The sequence below is a fragment of the Salvelinus fontinalis genome, chromosome 3, assembly GCF_029448725.1.
Source record: "Salvelinus fontinalis isolate EN_2023a chromosome 3, ASM2944872v1, whole genome shotgun sequence".
In the NCBI taxonomy this organism is placed as follows: Eukaryota; Metazoa; Chordata; class Actinopteri; order Salmoniformes; family Salmonidae; genus Salvelinus; species Salvelinus fontinalis.
The window spans coordinates 26,675,557-26,699,049 of NC_074667.1; the positions used below are offsets into that span (position 1 = coordinate 26,675,557).

The 23,493-nt window shown below is 45.7% G+C and overlaps 1 protein-coding gene across 2 annotated transcripts in view; it reads left to right on the plus strand.

Annotated features, from left to right (window-relative positions):
• LOC129842252 (protein bassoon-like) overlaps positions 1-23,493 on the plus strand; it is a 119,576-nt gene that overhangs the window by 12,759 nt on the left and 83,324 nt on the right. For both annotated transcript variants that reach the window (XM_055910733.1, XM_055910740.1), the window contains exon 3: positions 17,683-18,663. In XM_055910733.1, coding sequence (XP_055766708.1) covers positions 17,683-18,663 — 981 coding nt within the window. The remainder of the gene's footprint in view (positions 1-17,682; positions 18,664-23,493) is intronic.

A 23,493-nucleotide genomic window follows, 5' to 3' on the forward strand; every position in this document is an offset into this window, starting at 1 on the left:
ATAAGAAATAGAGGAGAGAATGGGAGGAGAGGAGTAGAGATGAGCGGAGGTGGGGTTCAGAGAGGGGAAGAAAGAGTGAAATTGAACGGAATTAGATGGGGACGAAAGAGCTACTGTACAGAGAGAGAGAGAGAGGGTAAGAGAGAGAAATAGATAAAGACAGAGAGGGTAAGAAAGAGAGAGAGAGGAAGATAAATAGATAGACAGAGAGGGTAAGAGAGACAGAGAAACCGAGGGAGCAGTGTGGTCCGTGGGTGTTGGTATTTTTTTCAGCTGAGCCCTGGGTGAGCTTGTCACAGGCTGTCAGGGAGACAGAGAGAGAGAGAGAGGCAGAGTGTTCCGCTTGATCTAGCCCGTGAGAAAGCACAGGACCATGAGATTTAACCTCTAACCCAGTTACCATGGACTGAGTCGGTCTGCGTGGCTGCCTGCCTACTGCACAGCACAGATCTACTTACGGTGCAATGACATTACATTGTCTATGTCGCTCTAAATTGATGATGAGGAGGAGGAAGAGGAGGAGGAAGAATAGGAGGGCTCTGGTCAAAAGTAGTGCGCTACATAAGGAATGGGGTGCCATTTGGGACACTGTCCTAGTGTTCAGCACACAGCAGCTCTGACTTCCCCTCACAGTTGATTTATGATGTGCCATCCTGATCCTGGTGGAATGGAACTCATTGGATGATTCCCAAATGGCACCCGATTCCCAATATAATTTGGTTAAAAGTAGTGCACTAAATAGGGAATAGGCTGCCATTTGAGACGCAGACATTTTTGGTGGTGTGAGGCTGAAGACGAGGCCGCATAAAAACAGCGTCATGACAGCCATGCAATTTAGAGTGACATTAACAGGGTCTAACATATGGCCATGATATGCCAACAACCAATTGCAGGATTGTCAATCCTCCATGCTCATCTAGTCATCTGAAAAGGGAAGATGGATGTTGTGCGCGCGCCCTCATGTGCATGTAAATTGGGGTCCGAAATGATTGACACCCTTGATAAAGATGGAGCAAAAATGACTTTAGAAAAAAATAAGTAATTCAAATACTATACTGTATTCTCAAAAATACCTCTATTTTCATGTCATCCAACAAATGTAAACTCCTAGAGTTTGCTAGATGGTCTCGGCACTTGGATTGGAACCGGTGTTTTGGTCAGATGTGTCACGATCGTGTTGACATGAATGAGAGGACCAAGGCGCAACATGATATGAATACATCTTCTTTATTTACAACGACGAAGATGAACACAAAACACTTATTCAAACTAACAAAACAACAAACGTGAAACTTCAAACGCAAGTGCACACACAAACTACTTACGTCGACATATACAATGACCCACAAACAGCTAAAGCATATGGCAGCCTTAAATATGGTTCCCAATTAGAGACAACCGAAACCAGCTGTCTCTAATTGAGAACCCATTCAGGCAACCATAGACTTTCCTAGAAAACTACACACCCATAGACACAGCTAGATACATACACTCAACACAAACCCATACACTACCACCAACACCACCTCTACCATATAAATACCCCCAAACACATACATACCCCATGTCACACCCTGACCTAACTAAAATAATAAAGAAAACAAATAATACTAAGGCCAGGGCGTGACAAGATGACCTGAAAATAGAGCTCTTTGGCCTCGCACACCAGTGGTGGGTTTTGGCATTGAAATGAGAACGCATGAAAATAACGAAAATAACCCCATACCTACTGTAAAATATGGTGGTGGATTGTTGATGATATGGGGCTATTTTGCCTCCACTGGTCCTGGGGCCCTTGTTGAGGTCAACGGCATCATGAACTTTATCCAGTACCAGGACAAACTTTGCCACAGGTGGATCTTCCAGGAAGACAATAACTCCATCAACATCCACAAAGAAATGGTTATATTTGCCACAAAATCTGCATTTTGCAACAGCCATCTCAGTCTCAGAACTTGAAACCCATTGAAAACCTGTGGTTTGAATTGAACAATCTTGAGAGCTGCCATTTTATTGTGAGGAACTGCAGTTTCATCAGCCATTTTCTCTGTTTTGTCCTTTAGTTGTGTGAGTGATCCTCTGACAGAGATGGCCGCCTCGCGTTCCTAGGAAACTATGCAGTATTTAGTTTTTTTACGTGTTATTTCTTACATTGGTACCCCAGGTAATCTTAGGTTTTATTACATACAGTCGGGAGGAACTATTGGATATAAGAGCAACGTCAACTCACCATCATTACGACCAGGAATACGACTTTCCCAAAGCAGATCCTGTGTTTTGCCCACCACCAGGGACAATGGATCGGATCCCAGCCGGCGACCCAAAACAACGACGCCGTAAAAGAGGCAGACAAAGCGGTCTTCTGGTCAGGCTCCGGAGACGGGCACATCGCACACCGCTCCCGAGCATACTACTCGCCAATGTCCCGTCTCTTGACAACAAGGTAGATGAAATCCGAGCAAGGGTAGCATTCCAGAGAGACATCAGAGACTGTAACGTTCTCTGCTTCACGGAAACATGGCTCACTCGAGACACGCTATCGGAGTCGGTGCAGCCAGCTGGTTTCTTCACGCATCACGCCGACAGAAACAAGCATCTTTCTGGTTAGAAGAAGGGCGGGGGGGGTATGCCTTATGATTAACGAGACGTGGTGCGATCATAACAACATACAGGAACTCAAGTCCTTCTGTTCACCTGACTTAGAATTCCATACAATCAAATGTCGACCGCATTATCTACCAAGATAATTCCCTTAGATTATAATCACAGCCGTATATATTCCCCCCCAAGCAGACACATCGATGGCCCTGAACGAACTTCATCTGACTCTATGTAAACTGGAAACCACATATCCTGAGGCTGCAATCATTGTAAGTGGGGACTTTAACAAGGCTAATCTGAAAACAAGACTCCCAAAATTCTATCAGCATATCGATTGTGCAACCAGGGCTGGTAAAACCCTGGATCATTGTTATTCTAACTTCCGCGACGCATATGAGGCCCTCCCCCACCCTCCCTTCGGAAAAGCTGACCACGACTCCATTTTGTTGCTTCCAGCCTATAGACAGAAACTAAAACAGGAAGCTCCCGCGCTCAGGTCTGTTCAACGCTGGTCCGACCAATCTGATTCCACGCTTCAAGATTGCTTCGATCACGTGGACTGGGATATGTTCCGCATTGCGTCAAACAACAACATTGACGAATACGCTGATTCGGTGAGCGAGTTTATTAGCAAGTGCATCGGCGATGTCGTACCCACAGCAACTATTAAAACATTCCCAAACCAGAAACCGTGGATTGATGGCAGCATTCACGCGAAACTTAAAGCGCGAACCACTGCTTTTAATCAGGGCAAGGTGACCGGAAACATTACCGAATACAAACGAATACGAATAGCTATTCCCTCCACAAGGCAATCAAACAAGCTAAGCGTCAGTATAGAGACAAAGTAGAGTCGCAATTCAACGGCTCAGACACATCACAGATAAACTGAATTGGTCCACCCACACAGACAACGTGGTGAAGAAGGCGCAGCAGCGCCTCTTCAACCTCAGGAGGCTGAAGAAATTTGGCTTGTCACCAAAAGCACTCACAAACTTTTACAGATGCACAATCGAGAGCATCCTGTCGGGCTGTACCACCGCCTGGTACGGCAACTGCTCCGCCCACAACCGTAAGGCTCTCCAGAGGGTAGTGAATTCTGCACAACGCATCACCGGGGGCAAACTACCTGCTCTCCAGGACACCTACACCACCCAATGTCACAGGAAGGCCAAAAAGATCATCAAGAACAACAACCACCCGAGCCACTGCTTGTTCACCCCGCTATCATCCAGAAGGCGAGGTCAGTACAGGTGCATCAAAGCAGGGACCGAGAGAAGCTGTTTTTAGCTCTATCTCAATGCCACTTCATATAATGTTTACATACCCTACATTACTCATCTCATATGTATATACTGTACTCTATACCATCTACTGCATCTTGCTATCTTGATGTAATACATGTATCACTAGCCACTTAAACAATGCCACTTTTATATGTTTACATACCCTACATTATTCATCTCATATGTATACACTGTACTCGATACCATCTACTGCATCTTGCCTATGCCGTTTTGTACCATCACTCATTCATATATTTTTATGTACATATTCTTCATTCCTTTACACTTGTGTGTATAAGGTAGTTGTTGTGAAATTGTTAGGTTAGATTACTCGTTGGTTATTACTGCATTGTCGGAACTGGAAGCACAAGCATTTCGCCACACTTGCATTAACATCTGCTAACCATGTGTATGTGACAAATAAAATTTTATTTTATTTGATCCTCACTAATGGTGTACCTAGATTGATGCTTACATACATGCAGACGAAGGATCTCAAGGATCTGGAAAGATCCCTCTCAATGTGTTCTCCAACTCATAAAACATTTTTGAAAAAGGCCCTCTGCTGTTATCCTCGCAAGGTGAGATATCGAAAGGCATTGAAAACAGTAATGATATTAAATAATATTGACCCGTATCTTTTTTAGGAAAGAAATATTACTTCTTAAATAAAATCTCTTTCTCTGAGCTATTTTTGAGCATACAATATAGCTCCGTATTTGAATGATTTATTTGATACAGTATTCTTTGCTCATCTTTATCAAGGGTGTCAATTTGGGCTCCCGAGTGGCCCAGAGGTCTAAGGCACTGCATCTCAGTGCAACAGGCCTCACTACAGTCCCTGGTTCGAATCCAGGCTGTATCACATCTGGCCGTGATGGAGAGTCCCATAGGGTGGCGCACAATTGGCCCAGCGACGTCCGGGTTTGGCCGGGATAGGCCGTCATTGTAAATAAGTATTTGCTCTTAACTGACTTGCCTAGTTAAATAAAGGTTACATAAAAAAAAAAAATCTAATAATTAAAAAACTAATCCGGACCCCATTTTATATTTGTACGTGTGTGTGTGTGTGGTGTGTATGGTAAATGCATGCGTGTATTTGTTGGGATGCACATGCATGCGTGTGTACCAGTGTGTGTATGTGTGTTTTAGGCGTATGCGTTGCATTTGCATTAGATAGAACAAGAGCTACTATGACAGAGATAAGACTGCATCAGACAGCACTGAATTCTTTGTTTTAAGGGAATGTGACGATAACATGCTGGTCTTATGCGGGGGAGTCAGGTGTCCCAATAACAACATCCTCCGCTGTCTACAGGCTGATCATTTCATCAGGGAGAGGGGAGAGAGGGGGAGAGCGAGAGAGCGAGAGAGCGAGAGAGCGAGAGAGAGAGAGAGCGAGAGAGAGAGAGAGAGAGAGAGATTGAGAGATGTCCCTTTTTTGAAGACCTGTATCGCATGCTATCTTTGCCATGGCATCAATAACCATTGGTTTGGGGATATTAAAGCCATTTCAATTGAACTGAATTGAAGAGTGGAAGATAATAGCCCTGGAGAGAAAAATAAGAAGAAAAGCAGCAAAGAAAGAGGGAGAGAGCAGATAGAAAAGGCGGAAATGAAATTAGAGCATAAGGCGATAAAAATCAGACGTGGTTAAACCATAATGTGAAGCCATGAAGGATCGGCTGATTTCAGAGAATTCACATGAGGAGCGAACATGATGGAATCAAGATTTAATTACAAAGTCATTCATGATTTAGTCAAACAATGAAAACCAACTGGAGAGCGAGCTTGTCGGCTTTTGGCTGAAAGATTAGTTGGAAAAACTGCCTGGTCTGAAAACTGGGCTAGCTGCAGCACGGAGAATAGGGCTTGCGTCCGAAATGGTACTCTATTCCCGTCATAGTGCACTACATTTGACCAGGGCCCGTATAGGAATAGGTTGCCATTTTGGACGCATCCTAAACCCTCCTATCCCGAGGCTCTGGGATTTCTGCTACTATCTCTCCATGAAACCCACATGTCCTAATTCCATTAAACACCAACTGTATTAAACGCCATACTTCTACGTTATAATAACTCATTATCGTGTGTATCCACACGTTTAGTTGCATCTTGGAATTTGACCGTAAATACAAGATATCAAGACGTTCATACTGGAGCGCATGTCCTCATGGGAGGACGCCACGGAAGAAGCCACTGCTGTCAAAAAAACAAACATGGCTGCACTTCTGAAGTTTGCAAAAGAGAACCAGAATGCTCCACAGCGCTATTGGCAAAATATTCTGTGGACAGATGAAACTACAGTTGAGTTGTTTGAAAGGAACACACAACACTATGTGTGGAGAAAATAAGGCACAGCACACCAACATAAAAACCTCAACCCAACTGTAAAGTATGGTGGAGGGAGCATCAAGGTTTGGGGCTGCTTTTCTGCCTCAGGACCTGGACAGCTTGCTATCATCGACAGATTTCCCAAGTTTATCAAGACATTTTGCAGGAGAATGTAAGGCTATCTGTCCGCCTATTGAAGCTCAACCGGACATCACCCAGAAGTTGGGTGATGCAACAGGACAATGACCCAAAACACAGAAGTAATTCAACAACAGAATGGCTTCAACAGAAGAAAATACACCTTCTGGAGTGGCCCAGTCAGAGTCCTGACCTCAACCCGAATGAGGTGCTGTTGCATGACCTCAAGAGAGCAGTTCACACCAGACATCCCATGAATATTGCTGAACTGAAACAGTTTTGTCAAGAGGAATGTGCCAAAATTCCTCCTGACTGTTGTGCAGGTCTGATCCGCAACTACAGAAAACGTTTGGTTGAAGTTATTGCTGCCAAAGGAGGGTCAACCAGTTATTAAATCCAAGGGTTCACATACTTTTCCCACCCTGCACTGTGAATGTTTACACGGTGTGTTCAATAAAGACACAATTGTCTGTGTGTTATTAGTTTAAGCAGACAGTGTTTGTCTGCTGTTATGACTTAGATGAAGATCAGTTCAAATTTTATGACCAATTTATGCATAAATCCAGGTATTTCCAAAGGGTTCAAATACTTTTTCTTGCCACTGTATATAGGCACCACTTTTGACCAGAGCCCTATGGGTGTCATGTGGAACAGCCTATTTCTTCTTTCTTTCCAGTCATTGTAGATAGGATCCTGGCCTTTCAACAGGGGCTGAAGTGAAGTGTATTGTACTGCAAATACTGTAGCAGGAGGCTGTTGGTTGAGTTAGTTAGGTAAATACTGTAGCAGGAGGCTGTGGGTTGAGTTAGTTAGGCAAATACTGTAGCAGGAGGCTGTGGGTTGAGTTAGTTAGGCAAATACTGTAGCAGGAGGCTGTGGGTTGAGTTAGTTAGGCAAATACTGTAGCAGGAGGCTGTGGGTTGAGTTAGTTAGGCAAATACTGTAGCAGGAGGCTGTGGGTTGAGTTAGTTAGGCAAATACTGTAGCAGGAGGCTGTGGGTTGAGTTAGTTAGGCAAATACTGTAGCAGGAGGCTGTGGGTTGAGTTAGTTAGGCAAATACTGTAGCAGGAGGCTGTGGGTTGAGTTAGTTAGGCAAATACTGTAGCAGGAGGCTGTGGGTTGAGTTAGTTAGGCAAATACTGTAGCAGGAGGCTGTGGGTTGAGTTAGTTAGGCAAATACTGTAGCAGGAGGCTGTGGGTTGAGTTAGTTAGGTAAATACTGTAGCAGGAGGATGTGGGTTGAGTTAGTTAGGCAAATAATGTAGCAGGAGGCTGTGGGTTGAGTTAGTTAGGCAAATACTGTAGCAGGAGGCTGTGGGTTGAGTTAGTTAGGCAAATACTGTAGCAGGAGGCTGTGGGTTGAGTTAGTTAGGCAAATACTGTAGCAGGAGGCTGTGGGTTGAGTTAGTTAGGCAAATACTGTAGCAGGAGGCTGTGGGTTGAGTTAGTTAGGCAAATACTGTAGCAGGAGGCTGTGGGTTGAGTTAGTTAGGCAAATACTGTAGCAGGAGGCTGTGGGTTGAGTTAGTTAGGCAAATACTGTAGCAGGAGGCTGTGGGTTGAATTAGTTAGGCAAATACTGTAGCAGGAGGCTGTGGGTTGAGTTAGTTAGGCAAATACTGTAGCAGGAGGCTGTGGGTTGAGTTAGTTAGGCAAATACTGTAGCAGGAGGATGTGGGTTGAGTTAGTTAGGTAAATACTGTAGCAGGAGGCTGTGGGTTGAGTTAGTTAGGCAAATACTGTAGCAGGAGGCTGTGGGTTGAGTTAGTTAGGCAAATACTGTAGCAGGAGGCTGTGGGTTGAGTTAGTTAGGTAAATACTGTAGCAGGAGGCTGTGGGTTGAATTAGTTAGGCAAATACTGTAGCAGGAGGCTGTGGGTTGAGTTAGTTAGGCAAATACTGTAGCAGGAGGCTGTGGGTTGAGTTAGTTAGGTAAATACTGTAGCAGGAGGCTGTGGGTTGAGTTAGTTAGGCAAATACTGTAGCAGGAGGCTGTGGGTTGAGTTAGTTAGGTAAATACTGTAGCAGGAGGCTGTGGGTTGAGTTAGTTAGGCAAATACTGTAGCAGGAGGCTGTGGGTTGAGTTAGTTAGGTAAATACTGTAGCAGGAGGATGTGGGTTGAGTTAGTTAGGCAAATAATGTAGCAGGAGGCTGTGGGTTGAGTTAGTTAGGCAAATACTGTAGCAGGAGGCTGTGGGTTGAGTTAGTTAGGCAAATACTGTAGCAGGAGGCTGTGGGTTGAGTTAGTTAGGCAAATACTGTAGCAGGAGGCTGTGGGTTGAGTTAGTTAGGCAAATACTGTAGCAGGAGGCTGTGGGTTGAGTTAGTTAGGCAAATACTGTAGCAGGAGGCTGTGGGTTGAGTTAGTTAGGCAAATACTGTAGCAGGAGGCTGTGGGTTGAGTTAGTTAGGCAAATACTGTAGCAGGAGGCTGTGGGTTGAGTTAGTTAGGTAAATACTGTAGCAGGAGGATGTGGGTTGAGTTAGTTAGGCAAATAATGTAGCAGGAGGCTGTGGGTTGAGTTAGTTAGGCAAATACTGTAGCAGGAGGCTGTGGGTTGAGTTAGTTAGGCAAATACTGTAGCAGGAGGCTGTGGGTTGAGTTAGGCAAATACTGTAGCAGGAGGCTGTGGGTTGAGTTAGTTAGGCAAATACTGTAGCAGGAGGCTGTGGGTTGAGTTAGTTAGGCAAATACTGTAGCAGGAGGCTGTGGGTTGAATTAGTTAGGCAAATACTGTAGCAGGAGGCTGTGGGTTGAGTTAGTTAGGTAAATACTGTAGCAGGAGGCTGTGGGTTGAGTTAGTTAGGCAAATACTGTAGCAGGAGGCTGTGGGTTGAGTTAGTTAGGTAAATACTGTAGCAGGAGGCTGTGGGTTGAGTTAGTTAGGCAAATAATGTAGCAGGAGGCTGTGGGTTGAGTTAGTTAGGCAAATAATGTAGCAGGAGGCTGTGGGTTGAGTTAGTTAGGTAAATACTGTAGCAGGAGGCTGTGGGTTGAGTTAGTTAGGCAAATACTGTAGCAGGAGGCTGTGGGTTGAGTTAGTTAGGCAAATACTGTAGCAGGAGGCTGTTGGTTGAGTTAGTTAGGTAAATGCTGTAGCAGGAGGCTGTGGGTTGAGTTAGTTAGGCAAATACTGTAGCAGGAGGCTGTGGGTTGAGTTAGTTAGGCAAATACTCTAGCAGGAGGCTGTGGGTTGAGTTAGTTAGGCAAATACTGTAGCAGGAGGCTATGGGTTGAGTTAGTTAGGCAAATACTGTAGCAGGAGGCTGTGGGTTGAGTTAGTTAGGTAAATACTGTAGCAGGAGGCTGTGGGTTGAGTTAGTTAGGTAAATACTGTAGCAGGAGGCTGTGGGTTGAGTTAGTTAGGCAAATACTATAGCAGGAGGCTGTGGGTTGAGTTAGTTAGGCAAATACTGTAGCAGGAGGCTGTGAGTTGAGTTAGTTAGACAAATACTGTAGCAGGAGGCTGTGGGTTGAGTTAGTTAGGCAAATACTGTAGCAGGAGGCTGTGGGTTGAGTTAGTAAGGCGAATACTGTAGCAAGAGGCTGTGGGTTGAGTTAGTTAGGCAAATACTGTAGCAGGAGGCTGTGAGTTGAGTTAGTAAGGCAAATACTGTAGCAAGAGGCTGTGGGTTGAGTTAGTTAGGCAAATAGTGTAGCAGGAGGCTGTGAGTTGAGTTAGTAAGGCAAATACTGTAGCAGGAGGCTGTGGGTTGAGTTAGTTAGGCAAATACTGTAGCAGGAGGCTGTGGGTTGAGTTAGTTAGGCAAATACTGTAGCAGGAGGCTGTGGGTTGAGTTAGTTAGGCAAATACTGTAGCAGGAGGCTGTGAGTTGAGTTAGTTAGGCAAATACTGTAGCAGGAGGCTGTGAGTTGAGTTAGTTAGGCAAATACTGTAGCAGGAGGCTGTGGGTTGAGTTAGTTAGGCAAATACTGTAGCAGGAGGCTGTGGGTTGAGTTAGTAAGGCAAATACTGTAGCAAGAGGCTGTGAGTTGAGTTAGTAAGGCAAATACTGTAGCAAGAGGCTGTGGATTGAGTTAGTTAGGGAAATAGTGTAGCAGGAGGCTGTGAGTTGAGTTAGTAAGGCAAATACTGTAGCAGGAGGCTGTGGGTTGAGTTAGTTAGGCAAATACTGTAGCAGGAGGCTGTGGGTTGAGTTAGTTAGGTAAATACTGTAGCAGGAGGCTGTGGGTTGAGTTAGTTAGGCAAATACTGTAGCAGGAGGCTGTGAGTTGAGTTAGTTAGGCAAATACTGTAGCAGGAGGCTGTGAGTTGAGTTAGTTAAGCAAATACTGTAGCAGGAGGCTGTGGGTTGAGTTAGTTAGGCAAATACTGTAGCAGGAGGCTGTGGGTTGAGTTAGTAAGGCAAATACTGTAGCAAGAGGCTGTGGGTTGAGTTAGTTAGGCAAATACTGTAGCAGGAGGCTGTGGGTTGAGTTAGTTAGGCAAATACTGTAGCAGGAGGCTGTGGGTTGAGTTAGTAAGGCAAATACTGTAGCAGGAGGCTGTGGGTTGAGTTAGTTAGGCAAATACTGTAGCAGGAGCCTGTGGGTTGAGTTAGTTCGTTAAATACTGTAGCAGTGACAGATAAAATAAGGGTTTATAACAGGCTGCCAGCCACGGGACAGAATGACAGCTGCCGCCCAGGGTAGGGGGCTGGTCTGTGTGTGTGCATGTGTGGGTGTGTGTGTTCACGTGTACGTCCATGCATGCATGCGTGTGTGTGTGTGCGCGGGTGTGTGTCTGTGTGTGTATGCATGCATCTGTGTGTGTGTGTTTTGTTTTTAAATGCGTGTCACCTCTGCAGAATGTTCCATAATTAACCTTGGTAACTAGAGAGTTACAAACTGTACCTCACTAGACCACAGCGTTCTAAGAATCTCCCTGACTGTTCCCCAAATAGTACCCTATTGCCCATATAGTGCACTTCTTTTGACTAGGGCCCATACACACTTAGAACAAACGGTGCTATTAATAATCTAGTGGGGTCTATCGGTTGTCCCCATAAGAGAACACTGAAGAACCCTTTTTGGTTCCGGAAATATCCCTTTTTGGGTTCCATGTAGAGCTCTTTCCACAGAGGGTTCTACATTGAACCCAAAAGGGTTCTATCTGGAACCAAAAAGGGGTTCTACCTGGAACCAAAAAAGGTTATCCTAATGGGGACAGCCGAAAAATCCGTTTGGAACCCTGTTTTTCTAAGAGTGTAATGGTGGCACGTTGGCAGTTGTTGGGAATATGGTGCCATCTAAGACACACCTCGGACTTCACATTCCAAGCACACTTTTGACAAAATATTGCATACCTTATCTGAATAGAATATTCCATGTGTTCCCTTAAGCTAGCAGAACTGTCCAATGCATCATTTGGGCAGACGTTCCATACCTCACTTCAGTAGAATGTGCCCATTCCTCACCAAGGCTGAAGGCTCCGTTGATTTGGAGAGCAGAGAGCTTCACTCTTCAACGTCAACAGAGTGCTTCTCTGCCTCGAAGTCAAACCTCACACTCAGCCCAATATTCTGTGTAACACATGGTTTCTCGAAACAAGGGTTTGTCCTCTTTTGGGGGGCGCTTGCGTTACACCGAGCTCTGTAGAACTGACTTTACTGTAACTTAGGGCGTTAACTATCTTATTAACCGATCCGCAACATCTCACGGACCGGAGGTTGATAAACACGGGTGTCGTACACTGAGCAGCAGAATCAGTGGAGGCTGGTGAGGGGAGTGGAGCTCATAATAATGGCTGGAATGGAACGCTATCAAACACATGGAAACCATACCGTTCTATTGATTCCGTTCCAATCCATGACTATGTGCCCGTCCTCCGATTTCGAAGTGCCACCAGCCACCACTGAGAAGCAGACTACTCTGTGAGTTTATTCCATCTGATGCCAGTCCTATGGGATCCCTAGCGGAGCCCCTGCTGGGCCTGTAACGTCCTGTCACTTCCTGGTGTACAACATCGAGATGTGGCTTTCACAACACGGAGAGGTTTTCCACTAATCACCTTCAAGACACCTATCATCGTTTTCCTTCCAGCCGCTGAAGGTTTCTGCTTCAGAACTCGAATGCCAGCCTAGCAACATTTAGTAACGAGGGAAGCGCCTTTTGGAGAAAGTGTGTGCGCCCCGTTTGTGTTTTGCATCATTTGTGTGTGTGTACGCTACAAAGGCACAGGGAGGCCTTTTGATGTCTCCTGGCCCAGTTTTGTGCTAGTTGATAAACCACTGCATTTCGAATTCCTCCTTTCTCCCCAGACTGCAGTGTTCAGCAGCACCATGTAGCCTAGCCCGCTGCAGCTTGGTGGTACTGCAGAAGGTTTGTCTGCAGGGCATGGCTTCTCCGTCTGTCTACTGCTGTGTCTGGGTCCATCTCTGTCCGATCCACCGTTCCTCACAGTACTACTGTGTCTGCTTGCGGCCCAAATGGAAACCTATTCCCTATGTAGTGCACTACCTTCGACCAGAGCCCCCTATGCCTGTCTCTGTCTGTTTTGTCTGTCTCGGTCTGCTACACCATTTCTCACATAACCACTGTGTCTGCCTGCGTCCCAAATTATTCCCTATGCAGTGCACTATGCAGGGGATAGGGTGCCATTCCAGATGTAGATAGTGTCTCTGTCTGCCTGTCTGCTTGACTGAGGGTGTGGCTGGCTGAGACCTGATGATGTTTAGCATTAGCTTGACATGGCAGCCAGCAAAGATAGTGGAGCAAAAGAAAGAGGAATGGCGTATGAGAAAAATAGATCCCGATTAGACTTTATTAACATATTTATTTTCCGCTGGTGTTTAGACAGTGTGTGTTGTAGTATGGTAGTGCTGTGGTCTATTCCTGTGATATATGGTATATATCCAGCTCTCTGTAGGCTTCTCACTGCTAAATCATTTCCACAAACGCGCTCTCTCTCTCTCTCTCTCTCTCTCTCTCTCTCTCTCTCTCTCTCTCTCTCTCTCTCTCTCTCTCTCTCTCTCTCTCTCTCTCTCTCTCTCTCTCTCTCTCTCTCTCTCCTCCTCTCTCTCTCTCTCTCTCTCTCTCTCTCTCTCTCTCTCTCTCTCTCTCTCTCTCTCTCTCTCTCTCTCTCTCTCTCTCTCTCTCTCTCTCTCTATCTATCTATCTGAAACATTGCTATCTGAAGCGCTGCTGTGTAATTTGTGCTTCAATCCATGGCAGGAGGTGACAGGATGCAGAACATACACACACACTACCAGCCACTACTAGAGTAATGGAAAATGGATGACGAGATGGGAGAGAAATGAAGATTGAGAGGGCGGCGATGGAGAGATGAGGACAGGGGAACGAGTGATAAAGATGTAGAGGGAGACCAAGATGGAGGGAGGGCAGAAGATGAAATGGGGGAGAGACCGCGATAGTGTTGCTGTAACTTCATGCCTTTTTCATGAAGGGAAAAAAAAGAAATCCCATTTTATAAAGACTCACATGATTGCCTCAGAACAGGCAGAGAGAGAGAGAGAGAGAGAGAGAGATAGGTAAACGAGTNAGAGAGAGAGAGAGAGAGAGAGAGAGAGAGAGAGAGAGAGAGAGAGAGAGAGAGAGAGAGAGAGAGAGAGAGAGAGAGAGAGAGAGAGAGAGAGAGAGAGAGAGAGAGAGAGAGAGAGAGAGAGAGAGAGATCAACCTTGATTTGATCAAGGCCCTGGCTTGTTTTTTTTTGCATATCTATTTTCCCTGCAGCACACTGCTGTTTGTGAGCGCGCCGGGTTGATTGACTGTTCAAAGTAATGCCTCGTCACTCCAACCTCAGAGAGACTACAGGGACTAAAACAGGGTGTGGGATACTGCTGTGACTGAATGACTGACACACACACTGACAGACAGACAGACAGACTGACCCAGGAACACACTGACTTGTTGTCATTGACCACCTGACCCAGTGAACAAAATATCAACAAAGGCCTCATGGGAAATATGCACTCCTCAATAATAGCTGTAACAACCTTCTCCTGTCAGCCCTCTCCATTACTATGGTCCAGCCGGGCTTATGGCAACAATACGAGATCTCGGCTGTGTCCCAAAGGTCAAAAGTAGTTCAATACAGGAATCGGATGACCAGCCCTCATTCACACTTGGTGTGGCTAATAGCTAATACTCATTTAGCTTCCACCTCGTGAACTCTGGACTATTTGAACAGCAATTCACACAGTTCTTTCACAAATGTGATATCAGGGTAATTTCAAGTTTAGTATGATCTGGTGAGGCATCCTTCACCATGCAGCGAGAGGGGTTCTTTTTATAGCATTCACCAACCAGGCATAATGATTCTACGCTATCGTGCCTGGCTGGCTGGAGTTGTAATATGCTCTAGCTGTCCATGGGTGTGTCCCAAATGGCACCCTGGAAGTGATTTTGTACACTCGTTTTGACGATCCCTGTTTGGAATGGCACCCTATTCCCTATTTAGTGCACTCCTTTTGACCAGGACACTTTTTTAGAGCACTACTTTTGACCACTGCCCTCTGCTCAAAAGTGGTGCACTAAATAGGGTTGCAATTTGGGACACTACTTACTGTATATGCTTGACACGACCAGTCCTGTACTGTTCCATTTCATTTCATTGAAATGACTTGGAAACAACGTTGACTCAACCAGTGTGTGCCAAGTGGGTGTGGACTGCATGTCACAACACAGCCATGGCATCTTGGCTGTCGCTGGACATGTTAGCCCAACAGTGATATACGTAAATACAATACATATCGCATCGGAGAATCTTCCGTATACAACTCTGTGTATGTCTTGGTAGAACTGCATGTTTAGGCGACATGTTGTGTGTGTGTGTGTCTGTCTCTGGGTGTGAGTGAATATATGAGTTTGTGTGTCTGTCTGTTTGTATGAGTGAATACAGGAGTTTGTGTGTCCGTCTGTGTGTTTGTGAGCGGAATTAGACAGATGTGTGTTTTTGAGTGAAATGAAATGAAATAGCGAAAAGTGTGTCTGTGTGCTTTTGAAGGGGTTCAAAATTGGAACTTCAGAGCAATAACACGGATGGAAGTAATAAGGGAATCATATTCATGAGCAATGATCAATAGTGGCTGGTACAGACTGGCTAGACAGAGCAAAAATATGCGAGACAAGATTCATTACGTCTCAGTACAAATGAGAAACTTAATGATGTAAGAACGGACTCATTTACTTGCAATCACTTCCACAGACCATAAACAGCCATTAAATGCGGCGGTGTGTTCATGGATGCCAAGGGAAGCCAGGCTTCTCATAAAAAATGATCAAGAAAAAAACATAGAAACTAATGTATCTTTCCTCTCTGTGTTTCATACATTTCCTTCAATTTGCAAGAGGCTGAATGTATCTCACCGGAGAAAGCATCCGCCCAAACGAAACAGTGCCCCTCTGCCTCAGTATGTGTAGCGTATCTATCTGATGCTGTCTGGTCAGAAAGAGCATTACATTGTTGCCGCCCGTAGCATTGAATGCAAGGGAAGCCAATGAGCATTTGGCCTCCCTTAATAAAACATTTATAAAATAATAGCCAATCAGCATTGAGCTAAACTGAGTGACCTCAGCTGTGAATGGTCTTGATGCACACAAAAAAACACGTTGGCTTCAGGCCAATCACATCACATGGCAAGTGTTATTATTGACAGAAACTTGAATTGTTTTGCATCTCGTTGTATTGTTGTCCTCCAGTGGCTAGATAGCTAGCTAGCTAAAAATCGTTCCTTTCCTAAATTAGCCATGGATGGAGATAGAGATTTAGACTTGTGGTTTTACTAAATTCTCAGTACTGGCCAGTGATTATAACGGCGATTCTGATCCAACCATAAATTCATACATTGTTGTGCCCCTGGCCTGAGAGGATGGAAGTTCAACACGTAGCTAGATGTAGTATGCTAATGTGAACTAGCTGCCCATGAAAGGAAGTTAGCCTAGCAAGCAAGTATTTTAGCCAGGTAGCCTAGGACAACAAAAACTAAAAGAGTGTACTGTATGACAGCCATAGACTTCACTGGACAGATGCTGCTCTCCGGTTTTGTAATGAAACAAACGTGTGGTTGAATTTATTCTGCCACTGTGTCTTCCTATTGTCTCGGCATTTAGGGCTATATATCACAGTCGCAAGGCAAATGAACTACCAGGTTTTAGAGTAAACGCCACCATTATCACAACACATAGGTTGTAATATGGCTTTTCTTTCTGTATTGGCTTCCCCAGTGATTTCACCCACGCACCGTTACTCATTAAATGAAAGAGCTAGTCCTCTCAAATCATACTTCGTTGATGAAACAGGGATGTCTGGGAAGACAGGGCCTTTGTTTTTTTTGTTGTTGACATTGTGTGTGTGTGAATCTGTGTGTGTGTGTGTGGCTCCGTTTGTAAAGCATGGTGCTTGCAACGCCATGAATCGTTGGTTGGATTTGTTCTGGGCCACCCATATGAAAAATATACGCGTGCATGACTAAGTCGCATTGGATAAAAGCTAAACGCTAAATGGCATATATTATTAGTGAACATTATTAGTATGGTTTGTGAGTGAAACTAGGGGCCACATGGTTCTGCGTTCTGAAGGTCCGAGTTGAAGACCACACCCTCCATGTCCCCTGTTCATGGCGCGGGAACAGGGGACAGGGACGGTGTGGTTTTCAACTCGTAGAGGGAGAGATGGCGGGGGAGAGATTGTGGGGGAGAGGGAGAGGGGGGGGGGGGGGCGTGTCACTCCTGTCTTGTTACAGTATCTGCCTGGTGAAGATGGAGTAAGGAGAAGGAGAGAGAGAGAGAAGGTGGAAGAAATAGAAGCTGGGAGAAAGAGAGGGCAGGGGCAGAGAGAGAGACAGCGAAGACATGAAAGGCAAAGGGAGGAAGAGGGAAGTGAGGAGAGAAAGACTGAGACAAGACAGCGTGAGAGAGGACAGAAGGGGGTAGATCCCATGCCATGTGTCAGTAAGCTTACGTCGTCATTTATCAGCCCTGCTGTTTACCAACAAGAGACTCCTAGTGAGACAAGCCAAGGTGTATCAAACTTCTCAGAGTAGGAGTGCTGATTTAGGATCAGTTCTGCTTTTTCGATTGCATTTTACGGACAGGGGGACATGACCTCTGAGACGCTTGATGCATACGGCTCCAGTTCTCTTGCTCAATGTATATTTGACATATGATTTGTTCCTTAAAAACATCCATCGATTGTCTATAAAGTTTTCAGAAATTGATGTATTGATTTTTGTTAATAAAACCAATTGGGTAACGCGTAATGATTTGAGTGAATTCAGTTGGTGACACTGGGTATGTATAGTACTCTGTATAGATATCTCTTGCTAATGCGGTTTTATTTCTTCTTTATTGCTACCGTAGGTCCAGGAGTGGCTGTGTCTGAACTGCCAGATGCAGAGAGCTTTGGGAATGGACATGGAGACACCTCGCTCCAAGAGCCAGCAGCAGATTCACTCTCCGTCTCACCAAGCCAAACCAGAGCCCATCTCTGAACCTCAAACTCAGTCCCCACCCCAGCCCCAGCCCCAAACTCAGCCCAAGGTCCAACCTCAGCCCCAGCCCCAGCCCCAAGCACCACATAAGGCACAGCCTCTAACCCAGCACCAGGCTCCGACACAGGCCCAGCCCCCACCGGGCCCTAACAGACAGACTGGTCCAGGCCCGGGACAGACCGCTCAGCAACAGAGAAGTCCAGGGGGCCCTGCCCCAGCCCAGGGTCAGGGTGGGGCTCGTCTCCCCCCAGGAGCTGTCCCTCTCCCAGGCATGGCCAAAGCCCCATCCCAGCCTGACCTCCGTGGCTCCCCTGCCCACCAGCCCCTGCCCCTCCGCCAGGACCACACCCGCAGCGCAGGGAGCTCCCCGTCACGCCAGCCTCCGCCCCCGGCCGCCGCCCCCGAGCAGACCTTTGGGAAGCTGTTTGGAGGCTTTGGTGGCTTCGGTGCCTCCCTCCTCAACCAGGCCAGCACCCTCATATCAGATAACCCAGTAGCTGCTCCGCCGCAGCCCCAACAGCCCCCCAAACCTGCCCCCAAACCAGCCGGACCCCAGGGACCTGCAGCTGGGGCTGGGAAACCACTAGGAACTCATTCTGGCCAACAGGGACCCCACGCACCCCAACAGGGACCCCACGCACCCCAACAGGGACCCCACGCACCCCAACAGGGACCCCACGCACCCCAACAGGGACCCCCCCAGCAGCAGGCCAAAGGTGCCTGCTGTCCCCTGTGTAAGACCAGTCTCAACGTGGGGGTGACGGCCGAGCCGGCCAACTACAACACCTGTACCCAATGTCACGCCCAGGTCTGCAACCTGTGTGGATTCAACCCTGCACCCCATCTGGAGGTAAGAGCGGTCTCATCTCTAATCTCTAATCATCGGAGTCTTCAGTTGGTTGTGGTTTCTCTTCCTGTGTGTGGGTGTGTGTGTGTGTGGGAGTGTGTAAGAGGGAGATACACAGCTTTGTGTGAGGTATGTGGGTGGATTTGATCAGGTCTGAATAAGGGCCAAGTGCCCTGTGATAAAACTGGGCCATCTGTGGTGAAATAGATGATAGAATAGTTTAGGGATGTGTTTCTATAAAAATGCCATGTCATAGTGCAATAGAATATGTCTCACTCTGGCTGCCCTAGTCTTTCTCTGTCTTTCTTAAACCTGCGTTCTATTTAAGCTTCCCCATGGGTGTGTGTCAGGGGCATTACTATTCGATACATCTGGGTTTTATTCATTAGGCACCAAACGAAAGAAAACAGACTGAAACAGGGAGGGACAACTTGAACTTGTTTTTGTTTTCTGTTGTAAACATTTTCCGTTGAATGCCCCTAATGAATACAAACCGTGGTTTATTGGGCACTCTTCCTGCTGCTTCCTGTCTGTCTCTAGTAATCACGTGGGATTGTGTCGCTCCAGAAGTGATGCGCTGTGACTCACAACAGTCCCCCCTGTGGTGGAAAGGGAGATTTAGGTTACATCCCAAATAGCACCCTATTCCCGATGTAGTGCACTAGTTTAGACCAGGGCCCATGGGGAATAGGATGCCATTAGGGACATTGACATGGCCAATAAAACTAAATTGGGTTTGATCCTTTCAGAGTAATAGATGACTCATTCATTAATATCAATGAGTCATAATGAAAGACCTATGGTGATTCACAAGGCAGTGTGAGTGACTCACCCCTTTAACCCTCTTAACCCACGGTTGTAAAAATACGACGCTGCCTAAATTGCATCCAGTACCGGTCCTAAACTAAAAAAATGATGTCATCACTACCTAGTTCATCTCCTTAGACCCAAATAGTAGTACTTGGTGTGTGTCAGTATTATTGTGGCATCAGTAGCCTATGAAACATTAGAAAACTGTCCACTCGTCTGAGATCACACTGGTCCCCCCCTACACAAGCATACTGTCTGACTCCCGAGTGGCGCAGCGGTCTAAGGCACTGCGTCGCAGTGCTAGAGGCGTCACGACAGACTCTGGTTTGATCCCAGGCTGTATCACAATCGGCCGTGATCGGGAGTCCTATAGGGCGGCACCCAATTGGCCCAGTGTTGGGAGGGTTTGGCCGGGGTAGGCCGTCATTGTAACATAAGAATTTGTTCTTAACTTTCTTGCCTAGTTAAATAAAGGTTCAAGAAAAATATATATATAAAAAACAAGCATACTGGATGTTGGTAGCCATCCATACAAGCCCATGACTTGGCATTTTTTTTTATTGTCTTCTCTAAGATGATTATGTCGATTTTTTGTTGTTGTTGTATTTATTAAGAAACAAACATTCTGAGCTAGAGGTAGTTTTATAAGTATTCCAAAAACACATAATTGCGCTTAAAGGTTTGCAAAAATGAGACACAGGGACACATTCATATGTTAATACAGAAGTGAGGTTGTTTCCATTCCAAATAATGAAAATCTGGAAAACAAAATGCTTTGATGTTCTCTCTACGTATCAAAAGAAGAAACATTTATATATATATATTTTTTAATTATTGGTGTATGAGGTCAGAATCGATGAGCATTCATTTTATGGTGAAGAAGTGAGATAGGATGGCTATCTCTCCAAGTTCAACTGGAAAGGACAACCAAATATGACTAAAAATAAGGTCAATGTACTCCATACGCAGAAAAGAAAATAGTTGATCCTTCAAAAAAAGTATGAATTTGTTTGCAACATACTAACGTTTGGATAGATCAAGTTGAACAATTGAGCAATTTCAGACAAAATATGACCTAATTTTACACTTTTGATCCAATTTGATGTGATTTTCTTTTATAGAATTCAAATTTGTCCCGCCATTGAAGGTCAATGGTGCATTTTTGCAAAGCTTACATACAATTATTCTACAAACTTGAAAATCCAAAAATGTATTATTTTCATCATCAGAGGCCTATTAGAAGTATTTCTGAAGGGTAATACATTTTTTTAATCCTCATTTGGATTTATGTTTGGGTCTCACAGGGTTAAAGGCGCACCCCCTGATTCTTTCCAATAGAACCAAAAAATAAAAAGCCACTCGTTAGAACAAAGGCTCGTTAGGCTTTCAGGCCAATCAGGAGTCAGGCCAATCACGGAGCTTAATTATGCAAATCAGGCCCAATTGAATGATGGCAGTAATAACAAGATTAGTGGCCGGTGTTGGGCTTGTTATGGGCCTGCCTTGTCTTCCTCGGCGTCTGGCTGCCAGTAGCAGTGGCTCCGGCCAATTATAGATAGATAGATAGATCGCTATGGAAACATGGCGACATCGTTTGTCAGGCGCTGCTTTGATGCCTGGGTGGATTCAGAAGCAGCTGAACAAGCCGAGCCGAGGAGTTTCATGAGACGTCCAAAGGGTACAGAAAGTTTCGGAGTGAAGTGATGAGATGTCTCGCTGTGGTGTTGAGTAACTCTACGGCAGCGTCAGTCTGAAACCTTTGTGTGTTTGAAGATTGCATCAGCAGACTAGGTTTTGTTTGGGCTCTATTGTGGCAGATTCGGATGTAAATGTAATTGGTACAATGCCTACGTTGTATCTGTATCTGCATGTTTGTTGGTAAGGGCTAGAGAACTGTGTAAGGAGAGTGCTGATTCTTCTGTATGCTTCCCCGACTAACACACATAAACACTCTCCCTCGTTTCCCCTGCCTTCTCCCTCTTTTTTTCCTGCCTTCTCCCTCTTTTTTTCCTGTCTCACCCTCTTTCCTGTCCTGGCTGTAGGCTAACCCTCTCTTGATCTCTTTCACCCTCCCTCCAGGTTTATTTGTGGCTGTTCTCTCTCTCTCTCTCTCGTTCTGGGTGTGGCTGTAATTGGTCGAATGCATGGGGAAAGGAGGAGAGGAGCAGCGCCACTGCACTAGACAGCTCCTATAGCCCTTGCACTACACAGCTGATTCAAATGACCAACTAACTCATCATCAAGCTTTGATTAGTCGAATCCGCTGTGTAGTGGACCCTGCTCGAGCCAACCCACATGCAGCACCACTGCACTACACAGCGCCTCCAGCCAACCCAAATTCAGCACCACATCACCGGACAGCTCCTATAGCCGTCCCCCATTCAGCACCACCTCCCCGGACAGCTCCTTTAGCCAACCAGCGTTCAGCACGACACCATTTGACAGGTTCTCTAGCCCAGTGGTTCTCAAACCTTTCCTCGGAGATCCCCAAATGTTTCAAAATGTTGTTGTAGTCCTGAACTAACTCACCTGATTCACCTAGTCAAGGACTTTATGATTAGTTGACAAATTGAATCAGGTGTGCTAGCTCTGGAATAGATCAAATACATGGAATGGCCGGGGTTCGCTGAGGAAAGGTTTGAGAACCACTGCTCTAGCCTACCCACATTCCCCACCAGACAGACAGCTCCACTAGCCAACCCATATACCCCTTGGGTCTAGCAGGTGCTGCCTTTGACCAATCAGAACATTTCATAGCTTGTCTCTACATTTAAGCGGGACCACTGTAGACCAGTCAGTGGTTTACATGGTGTACTCTACAATACATAAGTTTCATTGCATACAGGCTTGGGCATTGTGATCTGTCATTGTGTTTGTGTGTATTTGTGTGTGTGTGGTTATTTTAAGAAGTCTAATCTCTCATGGGCAGATGCACGTAACATAACTGCTATCGTAGCATCTGTCAACAGATGCAACGACTAAACAAGGAACTTTGTTCCGGTGTGCAGATTTTCCATCACTGGTCATTTAGACAAATCCCGATTTTGCAGGTGTTCGCATCTTTCGAATTGCAGAAGAGGAGGGAACACTTGGCCCATAGACATGCCTGTAACTTGCAAAGAGACAGGGTCAAACTCATCCTTCCGCTTCCGCTCCTCGTTCTAGTATCTTCTCTAACACTGGCGCAATTATGCACGATTTTAGTTCTGGGTGACCGAGATTCAAATAAATCTGTCCTATGTGTTTGGTCACAGGGGCGCCAAATCCTAACGTGGCCTGCGCTCTTTACCCGTACATTATATAAATAATACATTGACGTCAATGGAAGATTTGTGTGTGGATCTCAAGTGAGTGCAGCCCTGCTGGTGTTGACGTGTGCGTTCCCAATGGCACCCTATTCCCTATTGTGCGCTACGTTTGACGAGAGCCCTATGCTAACCCTCTGTGTTTGACCATCTGCGTTGTGAGCCTGGAGCTACTGCATGTATCAACACTGCACTCAGTAAGGTGACTGTATACACAACAGAGTGGAAAGGAATCATTCATCTGACCATGGCTTTTGAAGAAAACCCGGAAATCTTTACACTCTGAGAATAGGGTTCCAAAAGGGTTCTTCGGCTATCCCCACGCGAGAACCCTTTTTGGTTCCAGGATGAACCCCTTTTGGTTCCAGGTAGAACTCGTTTGGGGTCTTCAAAGGGTTATCCTACGGGGACAGCCGAAGAACCCTTTTAAGGTTTTAGATAACACCTTTTTTCCCCTACGAGTGTGGGGTAGAAAATCTGGGATTATTTTTGGGATTACAATGCCTCTCAGCCCTATGAGAGCCATAATGCATAATTCATTTCCATTGGATATATAGACTGTACTGTAGTGTATATCAAATGAGGACTTAGCTCCCATTTTAATCTGTACAGTTTACTGAAAGAGAGCGAGAAAGACCTTGTGTGTGAGAGAGAGCGAGCATGGAAGTGAGAGATGAAGAGAGATAGCGGGAGGGAGAAGAAGAAAGTGCGAGACAGA